The sequence below is a fragment of the Dendropsophus ebraccatus genome, chromosome 2, assembly GCF_027789765.1.
Source record: "Dendropsophus ebraccatus isolate aDenEbr1 chromosome 2, aDenEbr1.pat, whole genome shotgun sequence".
NCBI lineage: Eukaryota > Metazoa > Chordata > Amphibia > Anura > Hylidae > Dendropsophus > Dendropsophus ebraccatus.
Window position 1 is genome coordinate 216,302,937 of NC_091455.1, and position 25,682 is coordinate 216,328,618.

At 50.2% G+C, this 25,682-nt stretch overlaps 1 protein-coding gene across 6 annotated transcripts in view; it reads right to left on the reverse strand.

Annotated features, from left to right (window-relative positions):
- Window positions 1–25,682, reverse strand: part of STEAP2 (STEAP2 metalloreductase) — a 90,677-nt gene that overhangs the window by 45,808 nt on the left and 19,187 nt on the right. For 4 of the 6 annotated variants that reach the window (XM_069959515.1, XM_069959518.1, XM_069959513.1 and 1 more), the window contains exons 2-4: window positions 23,933–24,452; window positions 18,091–18,618; window positions 15,051–15,215 (exon numbers count right to left, since the gene is read on the reverse strand). In XM_069959515.1, coding sequence (XP_069815616.1) covers window positions 15,051–15,215; window positions 18,091–18,618; window positions 23,933–24,421 — 1,182 coding nt within the window. In that variant the 5' untranslated portion in view covers window positions 24,422–24,452. Of the gene's footprint in view, window positions 1–6,584; window positions 11,055–15,050; window positions 15,216–18,090; window positions 18,619–23,932; window positions 24,453–25,682 lie in introns of those variants that run through there. The other 2 variants (XM_069959522.1, XM_069959519.1) reach the window with 2 other exon arrangements.

Genomic DNA, 25,682 nt, shown 5'->3' on the forward strand with positions numbered 1-25,682 from the left:
CTCCTCTGCCTGCAGTCCCATCCATGATACACGGCCACTAATAATCCTCCTCTGCCTGCAGCCGTGTCCTGTCCATGATACGCGGGCAGTAATAATCCTCCTCTGCCTGCAGCTGTGTCCCGTCCATGATACACGGCCACTAATAATCCTCCTCTGCCTGCAGCCGTGTCCCGTCCATGATACGCGGCAGTAATAATCCTCTGCCTACAGTTCCGTCCATGATACGCGAGCAGTAATAATCCTCTTCTGCCTGCAGTCCCGTCCATGATACGCGGGCAGTAATAATCCTCCTCTGCCTGCAGCCGTGTCCCGTCCATGATACGCGGGCAGTAATACTCCTCTGCCTGCAGCCGCATCCATGATACTCGGGCAGTAATAATCCTCCTCTGCCTGCAGTCCTGTCCATGATACTCGGGCAGTAATAATCCTCCTCTGCCTGCAGCCGCGTCCCGTCCATGATACGCGGCAGTAATAATCCTCCTCTGCCTACAGTCCCGTCCATGATACGCGGGCAGTAATAATCCTCTTCTGCCTGCAGTCCCGTCCATGATACGCGGGCAGTAATAATCCTCCTCTGCCTGCAGCCGTGTCCCGTCCATGATACTCGGGCTGTAATACTCCTCTGCCTGCAGCCGCATCCATGATACTCGGGCAGTAATAATCCTCCTCTGCCTGCAGTCCCGTCCATGATACACGGCCACTAATAATCCTCCTCTGCCTGCAGCCGCGTCCCGTCCATGATACGCGGCAGTAATAATCCTCCTCTGCCTGCAGCCGCGTCCATGATACTCGGGCAGTAATAATCCTCCTCTGCCTGCAGCCGTGTCCCGTCCATATACGCGGGCAGTAATAATCCTCCTCTGCCTGCAGTCCCGTCCATGATACGCGGGCAGTAATAATCCTCCTCTGCCTGCAGTCCCGTCCATGATACGCGGGCAGTAATAATCCTCCTCTGCCTGCAGCTGTGTCCCGTCCATATACGCTGGCAGTAATAATCCTCCTCTGCCTGCAGTGCCGTCCATGATACGTGGGCAGTAATAATCCTCCCCTGCCTGTAGCCGTGTCCCGTCCATATACGCGGGCAGTAATAATCCTCCTCTGCCTGCAGCTGTGTCCCGTCCATATACGCGGGCAGTAATAATCCTCCTCTGCCTGCAGCCGTGTCCTGTCCATGATACGCGGGCAGTAATAATCCTCCTCTGCCTGCAGTCCCGTCCATATACGCGGGCAGTAATAATCCTCCTCTGCCTGCAGCCGTGTCCCGTCCATGATACGCGGGCAGTAATAATCCTCCTCTGCCTGCAGCCGCGTCCCGTCCATATACGCGGGCAGCAATAATCCCCCTCTGCCTGCAGCAGTGTCCCGTCCATATACGCGGGCAGTAATAATCCTCCTCTGCCTGCAGTCCTGTCCATGATACGCGGGCAGTAATAATCCTCCTCTGCCTGCAGCTGTGTCCCGTCCATATACGCGGGCAGTAATAATCCTCCTCTGCCTGCAGCCGTGTCCCATCCATGATACGCGGGCAGTAATAATCCTCCTCTGCCTGCAGCCGTGTCCCGTCATGATTAAGGCTGCGGTGTAGCAGCCGAAACGCGTAGGCTTCAGTTGGGGGCATGCCGCACGTGTGTACGGTGACGGAGATACAATAAACAACGCACTTGATTCCACCTTGCCGGGAGCTGGACTCGTTTCTTTTCCGCATCCCGTCCATGATACGCGGGCAGTAATAATCCTCCTCTGCCTGCAGTCCCGTCCATGATACGCGGGCAGTAATAATCCTCCTCTGCCTGCAGTCCCGTCCATGATACGCGGGCAGTAATAATCCTCCTCTGCCTGCAGTCCCGTCCATGATACGCGGGCAGTAATAATCCTCCTCTGCCTACAGCCGTGTCCCGTCCATGTACGCGGGCAGTAATAATCCTCCTCTGCCTGCAGCCACGTCCCAAGTGTCTTCTGATAAGTCCTGACTCAGGTTACACCTGGTATAATCCTTTCCATGTGATAATTTTATTACACGGCCGGGATATAGATACCGTTTATATTTATTTTTTATCATATATTTTCCTCCAGTTTTTGAGTAAAGATTTACGTCACCCCATCCTCCTCATCCTCCGCAGAAGCTGCGCTGAGATTTGCAGAGAGTGCAGTAAACTTTGCCCGGCTGACTTGGCTGATTTGCTGGATATTTGCCAGTGGGAGAGTTCAGCGGATTGTCCCCCCCCCCCCCCCCACACACACACACAAGTGACAACTAGGACAAAACCTACTAACGGCTTAATGAACCGGAACGGCAGCGTTGACCTCCGGGGGTGAAGTTCACTCCAGATTCATTGCAGTAAAGGAAAGGTGTTTGTTTCCAATGCTGACACATAGATGGGACATTACCGGAACACTGTGCCATACAAGGACCAGACGTTACCGGAACACCGCGCCGTACAAGGACCAGATGTTACCGGAACACTGTGCCATACAAGGACCAGACATTACTGGAACACCGTGCCGTACAAGGACCAGATGTTACCGGAACACTGTGCCATACAAGGACCAAACGTTACCGGAACACCGTGCCATACAAGGATCACACGTTACCGGAACACTGTTCCATACAAGGATCAGACGTTACCAGAACACCGCGCCAATTTTATTACACGGCCGGGATATAGATACCGTTTATATTTATTTTTTATCATATATTTTCCTCCAGTTTTTGAGTAAAGATTTACATGTCACACCATCCTCCTCCGCATAAGCTGCGCTGAGATTTGCAGAGAGTGCAGTAAACTTTGCCCGGCTGACTTGGCTGATTTGCTGGATATTTGCCAGTGGGAGAGTTCAGCGGATTGTCACCCCCCCCCCACACACACACACACAAGTGACAACTAGGACAAAACCTACTAACGGCTTAATGAACCGGAACGGCAGCGTTGACCTCCGGGGGTGAAGTTCACTCCAGATTCATTGCAGTAATGGAAAGGAGTTTGTTTGTTACCGGAACACTGTGCCATACAAGGACCAGACATTACTGGAACACCGCGCCGTACAAGGACCAGATGTTACCGGAACACTGTTCCATACAAGGATCAGACGTTACCAGAACACCGCGCCATACAAGGATCAGACGTTACCGGTACACTGCATCGTACAAGGATCAGACGTTACCGGTACACTGCATCGTACAAGGATTAGACGTTACCGGAACACCTCGCCATACAAGGATCACACATTACCGAAACACCACACCATACAAGGATCAGACGTTACCGGTACACTGCATCGTACAAGGATTAGACGTTACCGGAACACCTCGCCATACAAGGATCACACATTACCGAAACACCTCGCCATACAAGGATCACACGTTACCGGAACACTGCACCGTTCAAGGATCACACGTTACCGGACATTACCGAGGTTTCCCCTCAGAGCGTTGTAGTAACATCTGTTATATAAGTGGGTTCTGTTGAAGTTACTGGAACCATTATACAAATCTCCATGACACCCCCCCCCCCCCCATAACAATGGTTCTGTGTCCCCTGTAACCCTCTAACTGCATTATTAGGAGAGAATAGGCCACATGTGCCGCCACCTATTGGGCTATAGTCACATGTGTAATGGATGTTCAGGCTATGTTCACACAACATGTTGCATTGAAGTCAATGCCAACAACGGCCATGGTTCCCACAGCGTATTGAACAACAACCGTCGTTTGCTACAGCAGTGGAAATAAGTGACAGGTCAATTATTTCTGACCGTCGTGCATTGATTTCTATGCAATTTTTAATGCAACAACGGACGTTGTCCATGCCTTATGTAAACATAGCCTTAGAGTGCATGCAGGAAACATTCATAACATACACACCAAAGAGCGTCCTTCAGCTGTGCAGGGCTAGCTGGGGATACTGGGGTTATGCTGTGCAGGGCTAGCTGGAGACACTGGGGTTATGCTGTGTAGGGCTAGCTGGGGACACTGGGGTTATGCTGTGCAGGGCTAGCTGGGGACACTGGGGTTATGCTGTGCAGGGCTAGCTGGGGACACGGGTTATGCTGTGCAGGGCTAGCTGGGGACACGGGTTATGCTGTGCAGGGCTAGCTGGGGACACTGGGGTTATGCTGTGCAGGGCTAGATGGGGACACTGGGGTTATGCTGTGCAGGGCTAGCTGGGGACACGGGTTATGCTGTGCAGGGCTAGCTGGGGACACAGGTTATGCTGTGCAGGGCTAGATGGGGACACTGGGGTTATGCTGTGCAGGGCTAGATGGGGACACTGGGGTTATGCTGTGCAGGGCTAGCTGGGGACACTGGGGTTATGCTGTGCATGAGCTAGCTGGGGACCCGGGTTATGCTGTGCAGGGCTAGCTGGGGACACTGGAGCAGTATATCCAAACCTGGACTAGAAGAGACCTGACACTATCCTTGCAGCGTGGACTGGTGGTGGTGACTTGCTTGTTACAGCTTTGGGGCTCAGAGGCTCTTGGGGCAGGACGTCTCAGGGGCTTGGAGGGAAAATCTTCTCCTTTGAGAATCTTTCCCATCGTCCTGAGCTCAGAGACACTGGGGCTAATATACTAAATTGTCCCCGGCAGCAAATTGTCAGTTTTTTGTCCACTTTTAGTGGTCTGACATAATTTACTGACGTTATTTTTGTCAGGAAAAATGCCAAGTGGGCGTGTTCTTTAAATCCCGCCACAACTGACAGATTTGCTGCTGCTCTGGACAGTTTCTGACATGGACAGAGGTGGCAGCAGAGAGCACTGTGTCAGACTGAAGAGAATACACCACTTCCTGCAGGACATACTGCAGCTGATAAGTACTGGAAGACTGGAGAATAGAAGTAAATTACAAATCTCTGGCACCAGCTGATTTGAGTGAAAAAAACTTTTTGGTTAACAATCCCTTTAAGGGTATGTTCACACTGAGGAATTGAAGAAAGTTTTCTACTTATTATTTCCTTATCTTCAGCTCGAGCGGAATGAAAGTGGAAATTCAAAGCCCCATTGACTTGTATGGGATTTCTCTATGACACGTTAGTTCTTTGGGCGGAAAGTGAATCCGCGGTGGAACATTCCGTACATCAATTCTGCCGTCTGAACAACAGACTGGAAATCCCATTGAACACAATAGGACCTTGCTCTGTACAGAGTTTACAGAATTTCAAGCGGAATCCAGGGGTAAGTAGGCTAGAAAGATTCTGCTTCTAATTCCTTAGTATGAACAGACCCTGACATTGAGGCCTTGTTAGTAATGGAGGCCTGGGGTTTCTGTGCCCCCGTCTATAATATTACACAACATACAGAGGAAACTTTCGCTTCAGTAAAGTTTTATTATGGAAATCGATACAAAGTGGAGTTGTGCGGCCGATGTCCCGATCCCCCAGATGGCGGATGGAGTTACATCTATATGAGCTGGTGTAAGAGGAGTCACTGGCACACATACAGGATGAGAGCCGCGTGATGGGGCGAGAGGACACGGGGGGGGGGCTTCCCACCACAGACATTTACAGTATATACCAGCAGTGATGGCTGAGGGTCCTAAAGGGGGTCCGTACTCCACAAGGAGAGGTGGGGGATGCAACTGAAGAGAATGGATCCCGTCTTTAGATGTTTCCTTCTATATTTGGGGGGGGGGGGGACGGGACTTGTTCTTATTGAGATTTAGTTGTGTATGGAGTAAAGGCCGTGCCTATTGGGAAATAAATATGCTAAGGAGTTCTCCACCTTAAGCTGTGCGGGGGGCCCGGAACTCTGAGACACGGGGAGAGGTGATTAATGATTGCTTATTATGTCACTTCCTGGATAACATGGTGATGTCACCTGCTGGATTACATGGTGATGTCACTTCCTGGATAACATGGTGATGTCACTTCCTGGATAACATGGTGATGTCACTTCCTGGATAACATGGTGATGTCACTTCCTGGATAACATGGGGATGTAATTTCCTGGATAACATGGTGATGTCACTTCCTGCATAACATGGGGATGTCACTTCCTGGATAACATGGCGATGTCACTTCCTGGATAACATGGCAATGTCACTTCCTGGATAACATGGCAATGTCACTTCCTGGATAACATGGCGATGTCACTTCCTGGATAACATGGGGATGTCATTTCCTGGATAACATGGTGATGTCACTTCCTGGATAACATGTTGATGTCACTTCCTGGATAACACAGTGATGTCACTTCCTGGATAACATGGTGATGTCATTTCCTGGATAACATGTTGATGTCACTTCCTGGATAACATGGTAATGTCACGACTTCCAGAGCTGTGGCTGCTGGAGAGGATGATGGCAGGGGGACACTGAGGGACACAGGGCACTGGTGGGACACTGAGCATCCCTCTGCCATCATCCTCTCCAGCAGCCACAGCCCGCACAGCTCTGGGAGTCGTGACATCACCATGTTATCCAGGAAGTGACATCAACATGTTATCCAGGAAATGACATCACCATGTTATCAAGGAAGTGACATCACCATGTTATTCAGGAAGTGACATCACCATATTATCCAGGAAGTGACATCACCATGTTATCCAGGAAGTGACATCACCCTGTTATTCAGGAAGTGACATCACCATATTATCCAGGAAGTGACATCACCATGTTATCTAGGAAGTGAAGCCTTGGTGCTGTAGTAAGTGCAGGGAAAAAACACTTTATAAGCATTTCCGGTAATAAGTGTGTATTGGGGATTTGTATAACTTTTGGCGGGCAATAAAAATTTTTGCCGGACTTCTCCTTTAGGTCACTGGACTTCTCCTTTAAAGATAAACTTTATTCTGCCTAACCCAGAAGTCATGAGGGCGGCTCCGCAGCTTCTCCCTGCCCTACAAGTCCTGACTCACAGAATAGGGATCAATGAATGAGAATTATGGGAAAGTTGGGACAAGTTGAATGTCTTTGTTCCTCCCATAGACGTCAGTGGAGAGAGCTGTGCACATCACGGCCACCACCAGACTTCACCATTCATTTATTGTTTGTAATGGACAGAAGAGGTCGGGGGAAGGGACAGAAGTCTGAAGAACGGACCCCGACTATCTCTTATAGTGCAGTCTCCCCATAGGACCACCAGTGAGGGGAGCCACGCCTCTGCCCCCCCCTCGGTCTCACAATGGTTGGGGGACCCCACTGATCAGGTGATGGGAGGACCCCCGCCCGATGATGGGAGGGCCCCCGTCCGATGATGGGAGAACCCCCGCCCGATGATGGGAGGACCCCGCCCGATAATGGGAGGGCCCCTGCCTAATGATGGGAGAACCCCCGCCCAATAATAGGAGGGCCCCCGCCTGATGATGGGAGGGCCCCCGCCTGATGATGGGAGGACCCCCGCCCGCTCCCTGGGATCTGCAGGTTACATTACTTTCCTACTGAAAATGAAATATACAAATCTCTTATAAAAATGAGAAACCCGACGTCACCAGAAGCGGACGGAATACGACAAATACAAAACACAGTACACTCCGATATCCCTGTAACACCATAGAAGAAGGAGAACACCGCACGGACATCCCCCCAGAATAATAATATAGTGGGGGGACCCCCGGTATAGAGGGGCCTGTAGAGAGGTGAATGGGCCCTAAAGCGAAGATTATCCTGGGGCCCCCAACTGAAGTAGTAATTCCGGAGGGCCACCAGAACTGCTGTTATTGCCCCATGATGCCGCAGTCGCTGACTGTCTATTCTACACCCGGTACATTAGTGGCTCCGCAGATACAGAAGTACAGCCCTCGTGCTGCCCCCGCAGGGCTCCACTGTGCGCTGCCCCCGCAGGGCTCCACCGTGCGCTGCCCCCGCAGGGCTCCACAGTGCGCTGCCCCCGCAGGGCTCCACCGTGCGCTGCCCCCGCAGGGCTCCACCGTGCGCTGCCCCCGCAGGGCTCCACCGTGCGCTGCCCCCGCAGGGCTCCACCGTGCGCTGCCCCCGCAGGGCTCCACCGTGCGATGCCCCCGCAGGGCTCCACTGTGCACTGCCCCCGCAGGGCTCCACTGTGCGCTGCCTCCTCAGGGCTCCACTGTGCGCTGCACCTTGTTTCTTCCAGTCTTGTAGCTCTTGTGCATATAGAATGTTCCGGATAGAACCTTCACCAGTCTCTTATATACAATGGAAGCAGCTTAGGCCTCATCGTGTTACCGCTAACATAGCCCCATAGGGATCAATGAGGACGCGCAGAGCTGTAACCGGGTCACGTCCGGCACTCACTATAATCCTACATTACCAGGACTGGAGCCTCCCCATTAATCTCTATGGCAATGTAATATGGCACGGACCATAATATAAGAGGACGCAGTCCAGAATTTGGCACATTAGTCACATTGTGAAGCACAGATTCCACATACGTTATACTATCACATACAGATGTAGCAGAGCTGACGTATCCATGAATACACAAACAATATGACACACGGCCGCCTTATCTTCCATGACTTCTGATATTATATACATCATGTAGCACCAACATATTCTGCAGCCATGTACACAGCATGTTATTGCACAATTCTGTCCCTGTCCCCATTGGGGCTCACAATCTGGATAGTGACCATATATAATAGGCCATCCATGTCTGACTATAGGGGGGCTCACTACCAACTCCCCAACCCCTCATCACCTCAGATACAGCCCAATACATTTGGTAGTGCATGTACCTGCTGTTGCATCCCATTCACTTCAATGGATCTGTACAGCAAGTATTATGGGTGGGAGCTTCCCATAGTGGTGGCTGCAGGAACACTGTATGTCTAGGAGAAGCGCTCAGTGCTCGGCCCCCCATCATCTGAGGCCCCCCTATCATGGCAGTCTATAGAAGGCAAGGCACTGCATCACTCCTCATACCGCCCTCCACATGTCTGCCCCCCATCTGAGGAGCCTGAGACGGGGGATGTGGGGGCACTCTGGTGAGGGCGTTACACTACAATGGCACGCTAATAATTTAAAGAGAAGTGCTTAGCTGAGCGCTTCTCCCAGCAATATCTAGTGGCTGATAGGAGTCTCAGCAGTCAGATCCCAACCAACCAACAACACTGACATGTCTGTCTGAAGTGCCAAACATTTCTTAAAGTGACAGTGACACTTTCAGATATAACACTGGTATTGCAAAAACAATCATACAGTTTGTAGCCTTGATTGATTTTTTTTTTATCATGGAAGAGCCAGGACCGTTATGGGGGTGCTCCATGAGAAATTCAGCTCTGCTACATCTGTGTTGTGGGGTCCTGTTCTTATTAAAGAGACTCAGTGTATACAAGCAATGCTACATGGGAAATGTATGCAAATGTGCTCTCCTCTGGAGGAAGGCTGATCGGTGTGCTACATGGCCGATCCGTATACTACATGGCCGATCCGTATACTACATGGCCAAACCGTATACCACATGGCCGATCCGCATACCACATGGCCGATCCGTATACCACATGGCCGATCCGTATACCACATGGCCAAACCGTATACCACATGGCCAATCCGCATACTACATGGCCGATCCGAATACCACATGGCCAAACCGTATACCACATGGCCGATCCGCATACCACATGGCCGATCCGTATGCCACATGGCCGATCCGAATACCACATGGCCAATCCGTATACCACATGGCCGATCCGTATACCACATGGCCGATCCGAATACCACATGGCCGATCCGAATACCACATGGCCAAACCGTATACCACATGGCCGATCCGCATACCACATGGCCGATCCGCATACCACATGGCCGATCCGTATACCACATGGCCGATCCGTATACCACATGGCCGATCCGTATACTACATGGCCGATCCGTATACTACATGGCCGATCCGTATACTACATGGCCGATCCGTATACTACATGGCCGATCCGCATACCATATGGCCGATCCGCATACTACATGGCCGATCCGCATACCACACGGCCGATCAGCATACTACATGGCCGATCCGTATACTACATGGCCGATCCGTGTACTACATGGCCGATCCGAATACTACATGGCTGATCCGTATACTACATGGCCGATCTGTGTAGTGCATGGCCGATCCATGTACTACATGGCCGATCCGAATACTACATGGCCGATCCGTGTACTACATGGCCGATCCGTGTACTGCATGGCCGATCCGAATAGTACATGGCCGATCTGTGTGCTACATGGCCGATCCGTATACTACATGGCCAATCCGTGTACTACATGGACGATCCATGTATACATTGCTGATTTGTATACATGGCTGATCCGTGTACCACATGGCTGATCCGTATACCACATGGCTGATCCGTGTACCACATGGCTGATCCGTATACCACATGGCTGATCCGTATACTACATGGCCGTTCTGTGTAGTGCATGGCCGATCCGTGTACTACATGGCCGATCCGTATGCCACATGGCTAATCCGTATACTACATGGCCGATCTGTGTACTACATGGCTGATCCATGTATTACATGGATATGCTCACACAACGTACTATTTTTTAAAAGAACGGCCGTTTTTTTTTTCATATTGCAATGAAATGTACCGAAATCAATAGAACAAAGGCCGTTGTTCAAGGCATTTGTTCCACTGACTTCAATGCATATCATTGCAGTATGAAAAGAACGGCCATTGTTTTAAAAACTAGTATAGTACATGGAATCTGTGCATCCACTGTAGGCGGTAACAGGCACTCTATACTCTATACAGCTGGTGTGGGTGGTAATAATAAGAAGGGAGCAGTAATGATACGGCCCCCTGTCCTGCTGCCACATGAGCTCACTCTGCCCCCTGCTGGCCAGGCGTCTCCTCACATCACGGTGACTCTCTCCGGAGAGACGTGTGCTGCGGTGCTGCTGGTGTGTTCCTTGAAGTGACTCTTCTCCCAGCCTCTCTTAATCCGCCGTAACTTCCTGCTGACGCACGGGCAGAGTAACATGATCTTTCCCAGGATTACGATTGTGGGGAGAATGAGCGCTAGGACAAAGTTTGGAGGAGTGTAAAATCGGTAATACTCTTCCTCGAAGGCTCGCTTCCAGCCATATATGAGAACATGGAAGGTGCTGATCAGCAAGGCGACGTATCCGAGGGTGGACTGGGAGGAGACAGAAACATGAAGATGGTGAAGACACATAAACAGTATAAGAAGTCCTCATCTAGTGGGGCACGAGGGGCTGTCAGGAACTGATGATGTCACTATGCTACTTAGTGATGTCATTATTCACTGGATGGCAGAGTCTGCTGTTTGCTTGTACAGGTTGTGAATGGGGCAGAGAGTGAGGGGATCTTTGTACATTCTTATTTAATTTACATACTTTTCTAACCTCAGCAGTATGGAGGAGCTGGGTTTTGGTCACCAATCCCATGCTGCAAAGTCTATAAACCCGCTATGATCTCAATTAATACAAAGCCATTCATAGGCTAACTATAATAAGGGGGCACAGGAGCGCTTACTACTATATGGGGGCATAGAGGGAACCTAACTACTATATGGGGGCAAAGAGGGGACCTAACTACAATATGGGGAGCAGAGGGACCTAATTGCAATATGGGGGCACAGAGGGGACCTAACTACTATATGAGGTACAAAGGAGACCTAACTTCTATGTGGGGGCACATAAGAGATCTTACTACTATATAGGTGTACAAAGGGGACCTAACTTCTATATGGGGGCACAGAAGAGATCTAACAACTGTATAGGGGGCACAGAGGGGACCTAACAACTGTATGGGGGCACAGAGGGGATGTAACTACTATATGTGGGCACATAGGGGTCTTAACTGCTATATGGGGGCACAGAGGGGACCTAACTACTATATGGGACACACAGGGCCCTAATACTACATATTCTAAAGCAAGAAGCCTAAAATGTTTCCCTGGGAACAGTTGGCCCAGGCCAGATGGAAAAGATAAAAATAAAAATGAGTGTCACCAGCTATAAGTTAGTGTCATCATAGCCAGTGTGGAAGTGGTATCTACCAATATGGTCACTGTATAGGGGAATAGTGGTCTTAGTATAGGATAAACACAGCCTGTATAGTCTGATCCTGCATAGTATGAGAAGCAGTAGGGTCAGACTACACAGGGTTGGCTTGTTGTCTGTTACCATGGAGACACATAGGTCAGCACAGCAGCTGGGGAAACATAACAATAGGAAACCTATGATAAAGATGATGTGAGAAGTCTCTTCTAGATACAATGAAGCGACATATTAATAGTCTGGAGGAGGATGTGCCGTCTCCCTGGTGTACGTCATGCTGATCTCCCTGCGGCTTGGCTTCCAGGTGTATTATCACTATCCATAATTCCATCTTCCTCCTCCGCCTTCTCTCTGGGTCTTAGCGTCTTATCTCTCCTCTCCAGTTTCTCTGGCTGCAGGGAGCTGGGGGATGAGGGGGATGAATGCTGTATTGTACCGGACGAAAGCTGAAGAACGTGACGCCAAGGAACAAATCACTGTCTGTTTTTGTTTTTAAAGATATTTTTTATGTTAAAAAAAAACTAAAAACTTGTGAGTGACATGTCGCTATCCGCTATACATTGGTTCCATCACTGGTAAGTGATATCTAAGCCCTATCTGAGTAATAGAAGTATATGGCGGACAGGAGCTTCTTCAGGGTCTCTATACACTACACAGATTTATTAGTGCAAGTGTGTCACAATTTTGGTGAAATTTTGGGGCAATGGCGCCAAAAAAAAACATGATATATGATATCTGCCACAATTACTATGTGTTTTCAGCACTGTTAAAGTGGTACTCCGGAGAATTTTTTTTTTTCAAAACAACTGTAATCAGAAAGTAATTTACTTCTATGTAAAAATCTCCAGTCTTCCAGTACTTATCAGCTTCTGCATGTCCTGCAGGAAATGGTGTATTCTTTCCAGTCTGACACAGTGCTCTCTGCTGCCACCGCTGTCCATGTCAGGAACTGTCCAGAGCAGGAGAGGTTTTCAATGGGGATTTGCTGCTGCTCTGGACAGTTCCTGAGTCCTGACATGGAATACACAACTTCTTGCAGTCATTGAATGGAATCCTTAAAGGGGTCACACAGGGCCACCCATGTCCACAGGCTGGGTTTAGAATTACAACTTGGCTCCATTCACTACAATGAAACTGAAACTGCAATACCGCACACCACCTGAGGACAAGAGTGGCGCTGGTTGTGAAGAAATCATCATGTTTTTCTTGGATAACCCTTTTAATTGTTTATTTTCAGGAGCTGAAAAACCTGTTTGTGATGGACGTAAAGATATGTGGTGGATCCGGGACAGGTATCAGAGCTGGGTGTCTGTGGGTCCATCACCTGACTGGGACAATGGAGGTGCCATTCAATGAGGAAACGGAGATGTAAAATGCAAATGTTATGGCAAACAGAAGCCGCGCCAAGGGAAAGTACAGTGTGGAGGCGAGGATAAGAGAGACAAACTACACAGAGGGTATAAGTGCATGGAGGGTATAAGAGCACGGAGGGTATAAGTGCACAGGGGATATGAGAGCACGGAGGGTATAAGAGCACGGAGGGTATAAGAGCACGGAGGGTATAAGAGCACGGAGGGTATAAGAGCACGGAGGGTATAAGAGCACGGAGGGTATAAGAGCACGGAGGGTATAAGAGCACGGAGGGTATAAGAGCACGGAGGGTATAAGTGCACGCAGGGTATAAGTGCACAGGGGATATGAGAGCACGTAGGGTATAAGTGCACAGGGGATATGAGAGCACGGAGGATATAAGAGCACGGAGGATATAAGAGCACGGAGGGTATAAGTGCACGGAGGGTATAGGTGCACGGAGGGTATAAGAGCACGGAGGGTATAAGAGCAAGGAGGGTATAAGAGCAAGGAGGGTATAAGAGCACAGAGGGTATAAGAGCACGGAGGGTATAAGTGCACGGAGGATATAAGAGCACAGAGGGTATAAGTGCACGGAGGGTATAAGTGCAAGGAGGGTATAAGTGCACGGAGGGTATAAGTGCACGGAGGGTATAAGTGCACGGAAGATATAAGAGCACGGAGGATATAAGAGCACGGAGGGTATAAGTGCATAGAGGGTATAAGTGCACGGAGGATATAAGAGCACGGAGGGTATAAGAGCACGGAGGGTATAAGTGCACGGAGGGTATAAGTGCACGGAGGGTATAAGAGCACGGAGGGTATAAGTGCAAGGAGGGTATAAGAGCACGGAGGGTATAAGAGCACGGAGGATATAAGTGCACAGGGGATATGAGAGCACGGAGGATATAAGTGCACAGGGGATATGAGAGCACGGAGGATATAAGTGCACAGGGGATATAAGTACACGGAGGGTATAAGTGCACAGGGGATATAAGTACACGGAGGATATAAGTGCACAGGGGATATAAGTGCACAGAGGATATAAGTGCCCGGAGGGTATAAGAGCACAGAAGTAGGGTCTGAACCTGCCGGGTAGGAACCCGAACTCTCGGCAATGATTCCCGCTGTCTGCCCGCTCCGTGGAGAGGGTGGATACAGCCGGAGGACCACCTGGAAAACTGGGATACAGCCATAGCCATAGGCGGTATGCCAGTTTTCCAGGTGGTCCTCCCGCTGTATCCACCCGCTGCACGGAGCGGCCAGACAGCTGGAATCAGACACCGAGAGTTCGGCAGACACCTCGGCAGGTTCAGACCATCCCTACATAGAAGGTATAGTGCACAGTGTGGAGGCGAGGATTAGAGAGACAAAGTACACCGAGGGTATAAGTGAATTCTAAGTGTAATGGTAAATCATGGTGAATCTGGTCTATACCAAGTTACACCGGGGTGATGTGAGTATCATGGGGACTATACCAAGTTACACCGGGGTGATGTGAGTATCATGGGGACTATACCAAGTTACACCGGGGTGATGTAAGAATCATGTGGACTATACCAAGTTACACCGGGGTGATGTAAGAATCGTAAGAATCATGTGGACTATACCAAGTTACACCGGGGTGATGTAGGAATCATATGGACTATACTATGTTACACTGGGGTGATGAGAGTAGGAGGGGAGGATAATAAATGTAATAATACAGGGGCGCTACCCAGAATCCAGTATTTGGGGTCTTTGCACATATATGTTAGTACCTGTATGAAGCTGAACTCCCGCCAGTTTAAGGCACTGTTGACAGATGGGATTGAAGTGACGGCCAGCAGGGAGAGGAGGCCGAGGCTCATGATACCGAAGGAGATGTACATTTCCACCCGCCACACTTCTTCTTCATTCCACGAGTTCCCCACGTTCCCATGGACCTAGAGGAAAGCGATGGAATCAGGGAACGCTACACACGCTTGGTCCTGGTCTCTATGTTCGGTCCTGTAGATGAGATGAGTATAGTCCCAGTCTTAGTCCTGGTCTATGTTCCCCCCTGTAGATGTGATAAGTATAGTCCCAGTCTTAGTCCTGGTCTATGTTCCCTACTGTAGATGTGATGAGTATAGTCCTGGTCTTAGTCCTGGTCTATGTTCCCTCCTGTAGATGTGATGAGTATAGTCCTGGTCTTAGTCCTGGTCTATGTTCCCCCCTGTAGATGTGATAAGTATAGTCCCAGTCTTAGTCCTGGTCTATGTTCCCTCCTGTAGATGAGATGAGTATAGTCCCAGTCTTAGTCCTGGTCTATGTTCCCTCCTGTAGATGAGATGAGTATAGTCCTGGTCTATGTTCCCTCCTGTAGATGAGATGAGTATAGTCCTGGTCTATGTTCCCTCCTGTAGATGAGATGAGTATAGTCCCGGTCTTAGTCCTGGTCTATGTTCCCTCCTGTAGATGAGATGAGTATAGTCCCAGTCTTAGTCCTGGTCTATGTTCCCTCCTGTAGATGAGATGAGTATAGTCCCAGTCTTAGTCCTGGTCTATGTTCGCTCCTGTAGATGAGATGAGTATAGTCCTGGTCTATGTTCCCTCCTGTAGATGAGATGAGCATAGTCCCAGTCTTAGTCCTGGTCTATATTCCCTACTGTAGATGAGATGAGTATAGTCCCGGTCTTAGTCCAGGTCTACGTTCCCTCCTGTAGATGAGATGAGCATAGTCCCAGTCTTAGTCCTGGTCTATGTTCGCTCCTGTAGATGTGATGAGTATAGTCCCAGTCTTAGTCCTGGTCTATATTCCCTCCTGTAGATGAGATGAGTATAGTCCCGGTCTTAGTCCTGGTCTATGTTTGCTCCTGTAGATGTGATGAGTATAATCCTGGTCTTAGTCCTGGTCTATGTCCCCTCCTGTAAATGTGATAAGTATAGTCCCGGTCTTAGTCCTGGTCTATGTTCCCTCCTGTAGATGTGATGAGTATAGTCCTGGTCTATGTTCCCTCCTGTAGATGTGATAAGTATAGTCCTGTTCTATGTTCCCTCCTGTAGATGTGATAAGTATAGTCCCGGTCTTAGTCCTGGTCTATGTTCCCTCCTGTAGATGTGATAAGTATAGTCCTGGTCTTAGTCCTGGTCTATGTTCCCTCCTGTAGATGTGATAAGTATAGTCCTGGTCTTAGTCCTGGTCTATGTTCCCTCCTGTAGATGTGATAAGTATAGTCCCGGTCTTAGTCCTGGTCTATGTTCCCTCCTGTAGATGTGATGAGCAGGGCCGGCGTTAGGGGGGGGCAAAGAGGGCAGTTGCCCAGGGCCCCCATCCCCCAGGGGCCCCCTGCCGAAGTTACATTATGTGTCAGGGTCTGGACCGCACAGACAGCGTCCTGCAGCCTGTCAGTGATCCCTGGCTGCAGCTAATAGCTGCTATCAGGGGTCACACAGAGGCTGCAGGACGCTCTGCTCCCGGAGTGCAGCTCCCCCTCCCCCTCTTACTGCATCATGTGACCTGCCACCTGTACCATGTGACCGGTCTCCGTCCTGCTGGTGAGACTGCTGTAATGTAGCAGCAGTCGGGACGATGGAGGAGAGGGCTGCAGTGAGCGGATCCCTGCCTGCTGCTGCTGCCATGGACAAGGACCACTACAACCAGCAAGCTGCTAGAGGGGGTAAGTATACTGTGTATGTAGTGTGTAATGTGTATGAATGTAGGTGTATAATGCATGAATGTAGTGTGTGTTACATGTCATGTGTAGAGTGTGTGGACTGGATGGTTTAGATCTGTATAATGTGTTATTGTGTGTGTGTATGTATATACAGTATATGTGTATATATATATATATATATATATATATATATATATATATATATATATATATATATATAGTGTGTGTGTGTGTATCACCCCTGCTTACTCCACTGTCCAGCAGAAGTGTTTAGGTGAATAGACTGTGTATAGGAGCTGCAGCCATTCTCTGGCCTCATCAGTCCTATGTTCCCTCCTGTAGATGAGATGAGTATAGTCCTGGTCTTAGTCCTGGTCTATGTTCCCTCCTGTAGATGTGATAAGTATAGTCCTGGTCTATGACCCCTCCTGTAGATGAGTATAGTCCCGGTCTTAGTCCTAGTCCTGGCCTATGTCCCCCCTGTACCTCTATACCTGCAGCTGGAATGGATTCCAGGAGGGAGAGGAAAGATTCTACTCCTCTCTCTGTCGGGATCCGGATCTCGGTATGTCTCCGGCCCTGGTGTGGATGAGCCCCGGCCGTGGTGTGGATGAGCCCCGGCCGTGGTGTGGATGAGCCCCGGCCGTGGTGTGGATGAGCCCCGGCCGTGGTGTGGATGAGCCCCGGCCGTGGTGTGGATGAGCCCCGGCCGTGGTGTGGATGAGCCCCGGCCGTGGTGTGGATCAGCACCGGCCGTGGTGTGGATCAGCCCCGGCCGTGGTGTTGTTGAGCCCCGGCCGTGGTGTGGATCAGCCCCGGCCGTGGTGTTGTTGAGCCCCGGCCGTGGTGTGGATCAGCCCCGGCCGTGGTGTGGATCGGCCCCGGCCGTGGTGTGGATGAGCCCCGGCCGTGGTGTGGATGAGCCCCGGCCGTGGTGTGGATCAGCACCGGCCGTGGTGTGGATCAGCCCCGGCCGTGGTGTTGTTGAGCCCCGGCCGTGGTGTGGATCAGCCCCGGCCGTGGTGTGGATCAGCCCCGGCCGTGGTGTTGTTGAGCCCCGGCCGTGGTGTGGATCAGCCCCGGCCGTGGTGTGGATCAGCCCCGGCCGTGGTGTGGATGAGCCCCGGCACAGATACGGATGCGCGGCACTATGCCACCTTACCTGCTGATAAGCGGCGTTGAGAAACGTATACCGTTCGGACCTCCTCATGGGCAGACACATGCTGTATATAACATGGACGGCCGCGAAGAAGAAGCTGAGGAGGCCGAGCTGTTTTCTGCACTGCAGCCAGCTCTCCAGCCAGGGGGGGAAGCGTCTGTACTTTGTGCCGTAGTAGAGCTGGTGAGCGGCTGCCAGCAGGCCGGCCAGGTAGACCAGAGACAGCAGGGTGATGGCCACAACCGGCAGCGTCTTATTTACTATCTCAATGGGGATCTTGTAGAAGTCGCTCTGCTGACTCTTGAAGTAGGGATGGATAATGTCCCGAATGAAGGAATAGACAAAGAAGAAGGTGGCCAGGCTGATGGCGATCACCACCGGGCCCTTCCATGGAGTGAAGAGCCGCAGAGGAAGGTTCTCTATCTCTCTGGATGACGATAGTGTCCCCATGTCTATCGGGATGAAATTCATCTGTCGGGCAAGTTCGATAACGTGATGCCGAGCCTGAACATTATTGCTGCAGATATAGACCTGCCAATACAAGACCACCGAAATGAGCGCCACCTCAGGAGACGCCAGGCATTACACATCAATGGCTGACTATGTAACAGGACAGGTCCTCCACACAGGGTCTATTCACATCAATAGCTGTCTATGTAACAGGACAGGTCCTCCAAACAGGGTATATTCACATCAATGGCTGACTATGTAACAGGACAGGTCCTCCACACAGGGTCTATTCACATCAATGGCTGTCTATGGGTACTCACATCAATGGCTGTCTATGGGTACTCACATCAATGGCTGTCTATGGGTACTCACATCAATGGCTGTCTATGGGTACTCACATCAATGGCTGACTATGTAACAGGACAGGTCCTCCAAACAGGGTCTATTCACATCAATGGCTGTCTATGTAACAGGACAGGTCCTCCAAACAGGGTATATTCACATCAATAGCTGTCTATGTAACAGGACAGGTCCTCCAAACAGGGTATATTCACATCAATAGCTGTCTATGTAACAGGACAGGTCCTCCAAACAGGGTATATTCACATCAATAGCTGTCTATGTAACAGGACAGGTCCTCCAAACAGGGTATATTCACATCAATAGCTGTCTATGTAACAGGACAGGTCCTCCAAACAGGGTATATTCACATCAATGGCTGTCTGGGTACTCACATCAATGGCTGTCTATGGGTATCCCCATCAATGGCTGTCTATGGGTACTCACATCAATGGCTGTCTATGTAACAGGACAGGTCCTCCAAACAGGGTCTATTCACATCAATGGCTGTCTATGGGTATTCACATCAATGGCTGACTATGTAACAGGGCAGGTCCTCCACACAGGGTCTATTCACATCAATGGCTGTCTATGTAACCAGACGGGCCCTCCCCACAGGAGACATGAGACACTACACAGGGTCTATTCACATCAATGGCTGTCAATTTACCAGGACGGGTCCTCCACACAGGAGACGCTTTTTCTAGCTACTCTATGGGCATTAGATGGCTTCTGACCAGAAGACCCCCCCCCCTGTTTACTGCCCCCGTCTCCTGGTTTCTTATCACGTTTTAATTGAAGGCTTTTTCTTTAATAAAGTTTTATTACACAGTTACCGTATATAACTTTATTAAAGAAATGTAAAAATATGTATTTTTTTTTCTCCTGAATACCCCACTTAAAGGGGTACTCTAGCGAAAATATTTTTCTTTCAAATCAACTGGTTTCAGAAAATTATATAGATTTGTTATTTACTTCTATGTAAAATTCTCCAGTCTTCCAGTACTTATCAGCTGCTGTATATCCTGCAGGAAGTGGTGTATTCTCTCCAGTGTGACACAGTGCTCTCTGCTGCCACCTCTGTCCATGTCAGGAACTGTCCAGAGCAGCAGCAAATCCCCATAGAAAACCTCTCCTGCTCTGGACAGTTCCTAACATGGACAGAGGTGGCAGCAGAGAGCACTGTGTCAGACTGGAGAGAATACATCAGTTCCTGTAGGACATACAGCAGCTGATAAGTACTGGAAGTAGGGCTGGGCGGTATACCGCAAAAATACCGATACCGTCACTGGCGTCGGTTAACCGACCTCAACTTAGCCAGGACGGTATCTGCGGTAATTTTGTATTTCCCAGAGCTCCTGCACGCAGTCGCGGCCCAGCGTGAGCGCTGCACGTTATGTGCAGGGACGCTGGAATCAGAGCGGGAGGTGGAGGAGCAGCAGGGCCCAGGTGAGAATGCCCGAGTGCACAGCCCTCCCCCCGCACCCGTCCAGTCTGAGCGCCCGCCCTCCCCCTGTCCCGTCCGGCGTCCCTGCACATACAGGACATTAACGTGCAGCGCTCGCCGGGAGGGGGAGTTGGGGGACCGGCACCAGTCCTGTCCGAGCGCCCTTCTCCTCCGGCCGGCGAGCACTGCACGTTAATGTCCTGTGTGTGCAGGGACGCCGGTGTGCGCGCGGGAAGTGGAGGAGCAGCAGGGTCCAGGGGAGAACGTTCCTGAGTGCACAGCCCCGTCCCGCAGATCCTGTCCTGTCCGGCGTCCCTGCACACACAGGACATTAACATGTGCAGCGCTCACCGGCCGGAGGAGAAGGGCGCTCGGACAGGACTGGTGCCGGTCCTCCTCCCCTCCTCCCGGCGAGCGCTGCACATTAATGTCATGTGAGTGCAGGGACGCCGGTCAGATCTCAAGGTGGAGGAGCATATGCATGCAGCTCCCTGTATACCCATAGACCCCTGCCCGCCCCCCTGTGTACCCATCCACCCCTGGCCGCCCCCCTGTGTACCCATCCACCCCTGGACGCCCCCATGTGTACCCATCCACCCCTGCCCGCCCCCCTGTGTACCCATCCACCCCTGCCGGCCCACCTGTGTACCCATCCACCCCTGCCGGCCCCCCTTTGTACCCATCCACCCCTGCCCGCCCACCTGTGTACCCATCCACCTCTGCTGGCCCCCCTGTGTACCCATCCACCCCTGGCCGCCCCCCTGTGTACCCATCCACCCCTGGCCGCCCCCATGTGTACCCATCCACCCCTGCCCGCCCCCCTGTGTACCCATCCACCTCTGCTGGCCCCCCTGTGTACCCATCCACCCTTGCCGGCCCCCCTGTGTACCCATCCACCCTTGCCGACCCCCTGTGTACCCATCCACCTCTGCCGGCCCACCTGTGTACCCATCCACCTCTGCCGGCCCACCTGTGTACCCATCCACCTCTGCCGATGATAGATAGGAGATAGATAGATAGATAGATAGGAGATAGATAGATAGATAGATAGGAGATAGATAGATAGATAGATAGATAGGAGATAGATAGATAGATAGATAGATAGATAGATAGATAGATAGATAGATAGATAGATAGATAGGAGATAGATAGATGATAGATAGATAGATAGATAGTAGATAGTTAGATAGATAGATAGATAGATAGGAGATAGATAGATAGATAGATAGATAGATAGATAGATAGGAGATGGATAGATAGGGAATAGATAGATAGATAGATAGATAGATAGATAGATAGATAGATAGATAGATAGGAGATAGATAGATAGATAGATAGATAGGAGATAGATAGAGAGATAGATAGATAGATAGATAGGAGATAGATAGATAGATAGATAGATAGGAGATAGATAGATAGATAGATAGGAGATAGATAGATAGATAGATAGATAGATAGATAGATGGATAGATAGATAGAGGATAGATAGATAGGAGATAGATAGATAGATAGGAGATAGATAGATAGATAGATAGATAGATAGATAGATAGATAGATAGATAGGAGATAGATAGATAGATAGATAGATAGATAGATAGATAGATAGAGGATAGATAGATAGGGAATAGATAGATAAGATAGATATAGATAAAGCAGCAAGAGTCCGCAGCACACCAGCATGTAGTGAAGAGTGGTTCATTCCATCAAATAAGGTGCAGGATACAACGTTTCAATTCACTCCAGAATCATTTTCAAGCATGCTTATCTCTTCACTATATGCTGGTGTGCTGCGGACTCTTGCTGCTTTGTATTTTGGGATCCCCTGCCAAAGGCCTTTCTGTGTTCAGCACCCTCTACTTCAGCCTTGGATGTGCGTCTGTCACGGTGGATGGATGGATGGATGGGACAGAGATGATAGATGATAGACAGATAGGGAATAGATAGACAGATAGATAGGGAATAGATCGATATCTTTACAGCGTATCAGTGCAGTGCCATCTACAGCCCCCTATAATGTACGTCCCTGTACTGTCACCTGTATATACTATATACCCATCATATATACTCTGGGTACCTATAGTACATAGCTATATACCTGTATATACACGTCCTGTAGAGTGCACATAGCTGTATGCTGTATACCTGTATATACACGTCCTGTAGTGTGCACATAACTGTATACCTGTATATACATGTCCTGTAGTGTGTACCTAGCTTGGGTTGCTGCTCATTGAGTTACTGTACTTTTTTTAACTTTATTGAAACAAACTATCCCCAGTTTGGCACGGCCGAGTGGGTGTGGCTTGTAAAAGGGGTGTGGCTTGTAAAAGGGGTGTGGCTTACAAAGGGCGTGTCACAGTTATCGTCCAATTATCGTTACCGCAGCTACATATGCGATAAACCGCGATATTGATTTAGGCCAATATTGCCCAGCCCTAACTGGAAGACTGGAGATTTTTTTAAATAGAGTAAATTAAAAATCTATACAAATCATTTCTGAAACCAGTTGATTTGAAAGAAAAAGATTTTGTCGCAGTGCCCCTTTAGAAGTGCGGGGTGAAAAGTTATACCTTATATGTAGGGTAAGGGATAACTAGCTAATAAGTGGGGGTCTGACCGCTGGGTCCCTCCCTGACCATAAGGGTTGAATTGCTCCAGTGCAGTCATAGCTGATGCTCAGTCAGTGTATGTTCACATGTTGCATCACTGACGCCTGGAAGCCTGGCTGCGGAGGAACCTTCAGAGGGCCTGGGACTTACTTGGCTGCGGAGGAACCTTCTAGATGTCTATACCCTATACAGAGGGCCTGGGACTAACTTGGCTGCGGAGGAACCTTCAGAGGGCCTGGGACTTACTTGGCTGCTGAGGAACCTTCTAGATGTCTACACCCTATACAGAGGGCCTGGGACTTACTTGGCTGCGGAGGAACCTTCTAGATGTCTACACCCTATACAGAGGGCCGGGGACTTACTTGGCTGCTGAGGAACCTTCTAGATGTCTACACCCTATACAGAGGGCCCGGGACTTACTTGGCTGTGGAGGAACCTTCTGGATGTCTATACCGTATACAGAGGGCCCGGGACTTACTTGGCTACTGAGGAACCTTCTAGATGTCTATACCCTATACAGAGGGCCCGGGACTTACTTGGTTGCGGAGGAACCTTCTAGATGTCTATACCCTATACAGAGGGCCCGGGACTTACTTGGCTGCGGAGGAACCTTCTAGATGTCTATACCCTATACAGAGGGCCCGGGACTTACTTGGCTGCGGAGGAACCTTCTAGATGTCTATACCCTATACAGAGGGCCCAGGACTTACTTGGCTACTGAGGAACCTTCTAGATGTCTATACCCTATACAGAGGGCCCAGGACTTACTTGGCTACTGAGGAACCTTCTAAATGTCTATACCCTATACAGAGGGCCCGGGACTTACTTGGCTACTGAGGAACCTTCTAGATGTCTATACCCTATACAGAGGGCCCGGGACTTACTTGGCTGCGGAGGAACCTTCTAGATGTCTATACCCTATACAGAGGGCCCAGGACTTACTTGGCTACTGAGGAACCTTCTAGATGTCTATACCCAATACAGAGGGCCCGGGACGTACCTGGCTGCTGGCATCTTTCGGGCCCAGCTGCAGGGCCCACGCAGACACCACATTGAACCCTTTGACCACGTAGCAGTCGGGGAAGAGCGATGCTAGATACTCAGCGTTGGATTCTGGGTACTGGTCCACCCTCATGTTATTGCTGACGTCCACCAGAATCTTGCCGCTGAGCAGATGCTTCAGGTCCCACAGGGAGGAGTAATGTTCGCGATGGATTGCTACAAATAGAATGTTTGCTTTCAGTATGGCGTCTTCATGGTGAGTCACATCCACCACGTGCGGGAAAAAGTCGGCGGCACATTTAGGTTCGCGGCTTCCGATAACCACGTGATAGCCGCATCTTATTAGCCGTATGGTCAGTGATTTGGCAAAGTCTCCACTTCCCAGAATCCCTATGGTGGTCCTGTCTTCCTTTATGCCGTTTGTTCCGTTTGGTAGGAAGGATTCATTCGCGGTCTTGGGACTTCCCATCATGGTGATGGTTTCCATTGTTCAGAAGACGTCACTTATGGGTTCACGGCTGAGAAAGAAAAGAGATCTCAAAAATGTAAGATGAGACGCCAAAAATACTAAGGGATATGTGTAATGGTGGGGGAAGCCGGACAAACAGGCTCGCTCTATGAGTGGTGGGGGAAGCAGGATTCAAAGGCTTTCTCTATGAGTGCTGGGGGAAGCAGGACTCACAGGCTTTCTCTATGAGTGCTGGGGGAAGCAGGACTCACAGGCTTTCTCTATGAGTGCTGGGGGAAGCAGGACTCACAGGCTTTCTCGGCACCATACCTAGAGAGGCTGCACCACCCTAAACACAGGCAGACCCTAAGCCTCTATAGACTGAGCGCCCACAGCCTGGAGATAGAGACGGGGCGGCACAGACAAACATACAAGCCGCGGGAGAGCCGACTGTGCCGAGACTCTCCACCATCATCCACCAGGAGCACCTACTCCCAGAGACTCTCCACCATCATCCACCAGGGACACCTACTTCCAGAGACTCTCCACCATCATCCACCATGGACACCTACTTCCAGAGACTCTCCACCATCATCCACCAGGGTCACCTACTTCCAGAGACTCTCCACCATCATCCACCAGAGACACTTCCAGAGATTCTCCACCAATATCCACCAGGGTCACCTACTTCCAGGGACTCTCCACCATCATCCACCAGGGAAACTTCCAGAGACTCTCCACCATCATCCACCAGGGAAACTTCCAGAGACTCTCCACCATCATCCACCAGGGACACCTACTTGCAGAGACTCTCCACCATCATCCACCAGGGTCACCTACTTCCAGAGACTCCCCACCATCATCCACCAGGGTCACCTACTTCCAGAGACTCTCCACCATCATCCACCAGGGAAAGCTACATCCAGAGACTCTCCACCATCATCCACCAGTGTCACCTACTTTCAGAGTCTCTCCACCATCATCCACCATGGACACCTACTTCCAGAGACTCTTCACCATCATCCACCAGTATCACCTACTTTCAGAGTCTCTCCTTCATCATCCACCAGGGTCACCTACTCCCAGAGACTCTCCACCATCATCCACCAGGGTCACCTACTTCCAGAGACTCTCCACCATCATCCATCAGGGTCACCTACTTCCAGAGACTCTCCACCATCATCCACCATGGACACCTACTTCCAGAGACTCTCCACCATCATCCACCAGGGTCACCTACTTCCAGAGACTCTCCACCATCATCCACCAGGGTCACCTACTTCCAGAGACTCTCCACCAT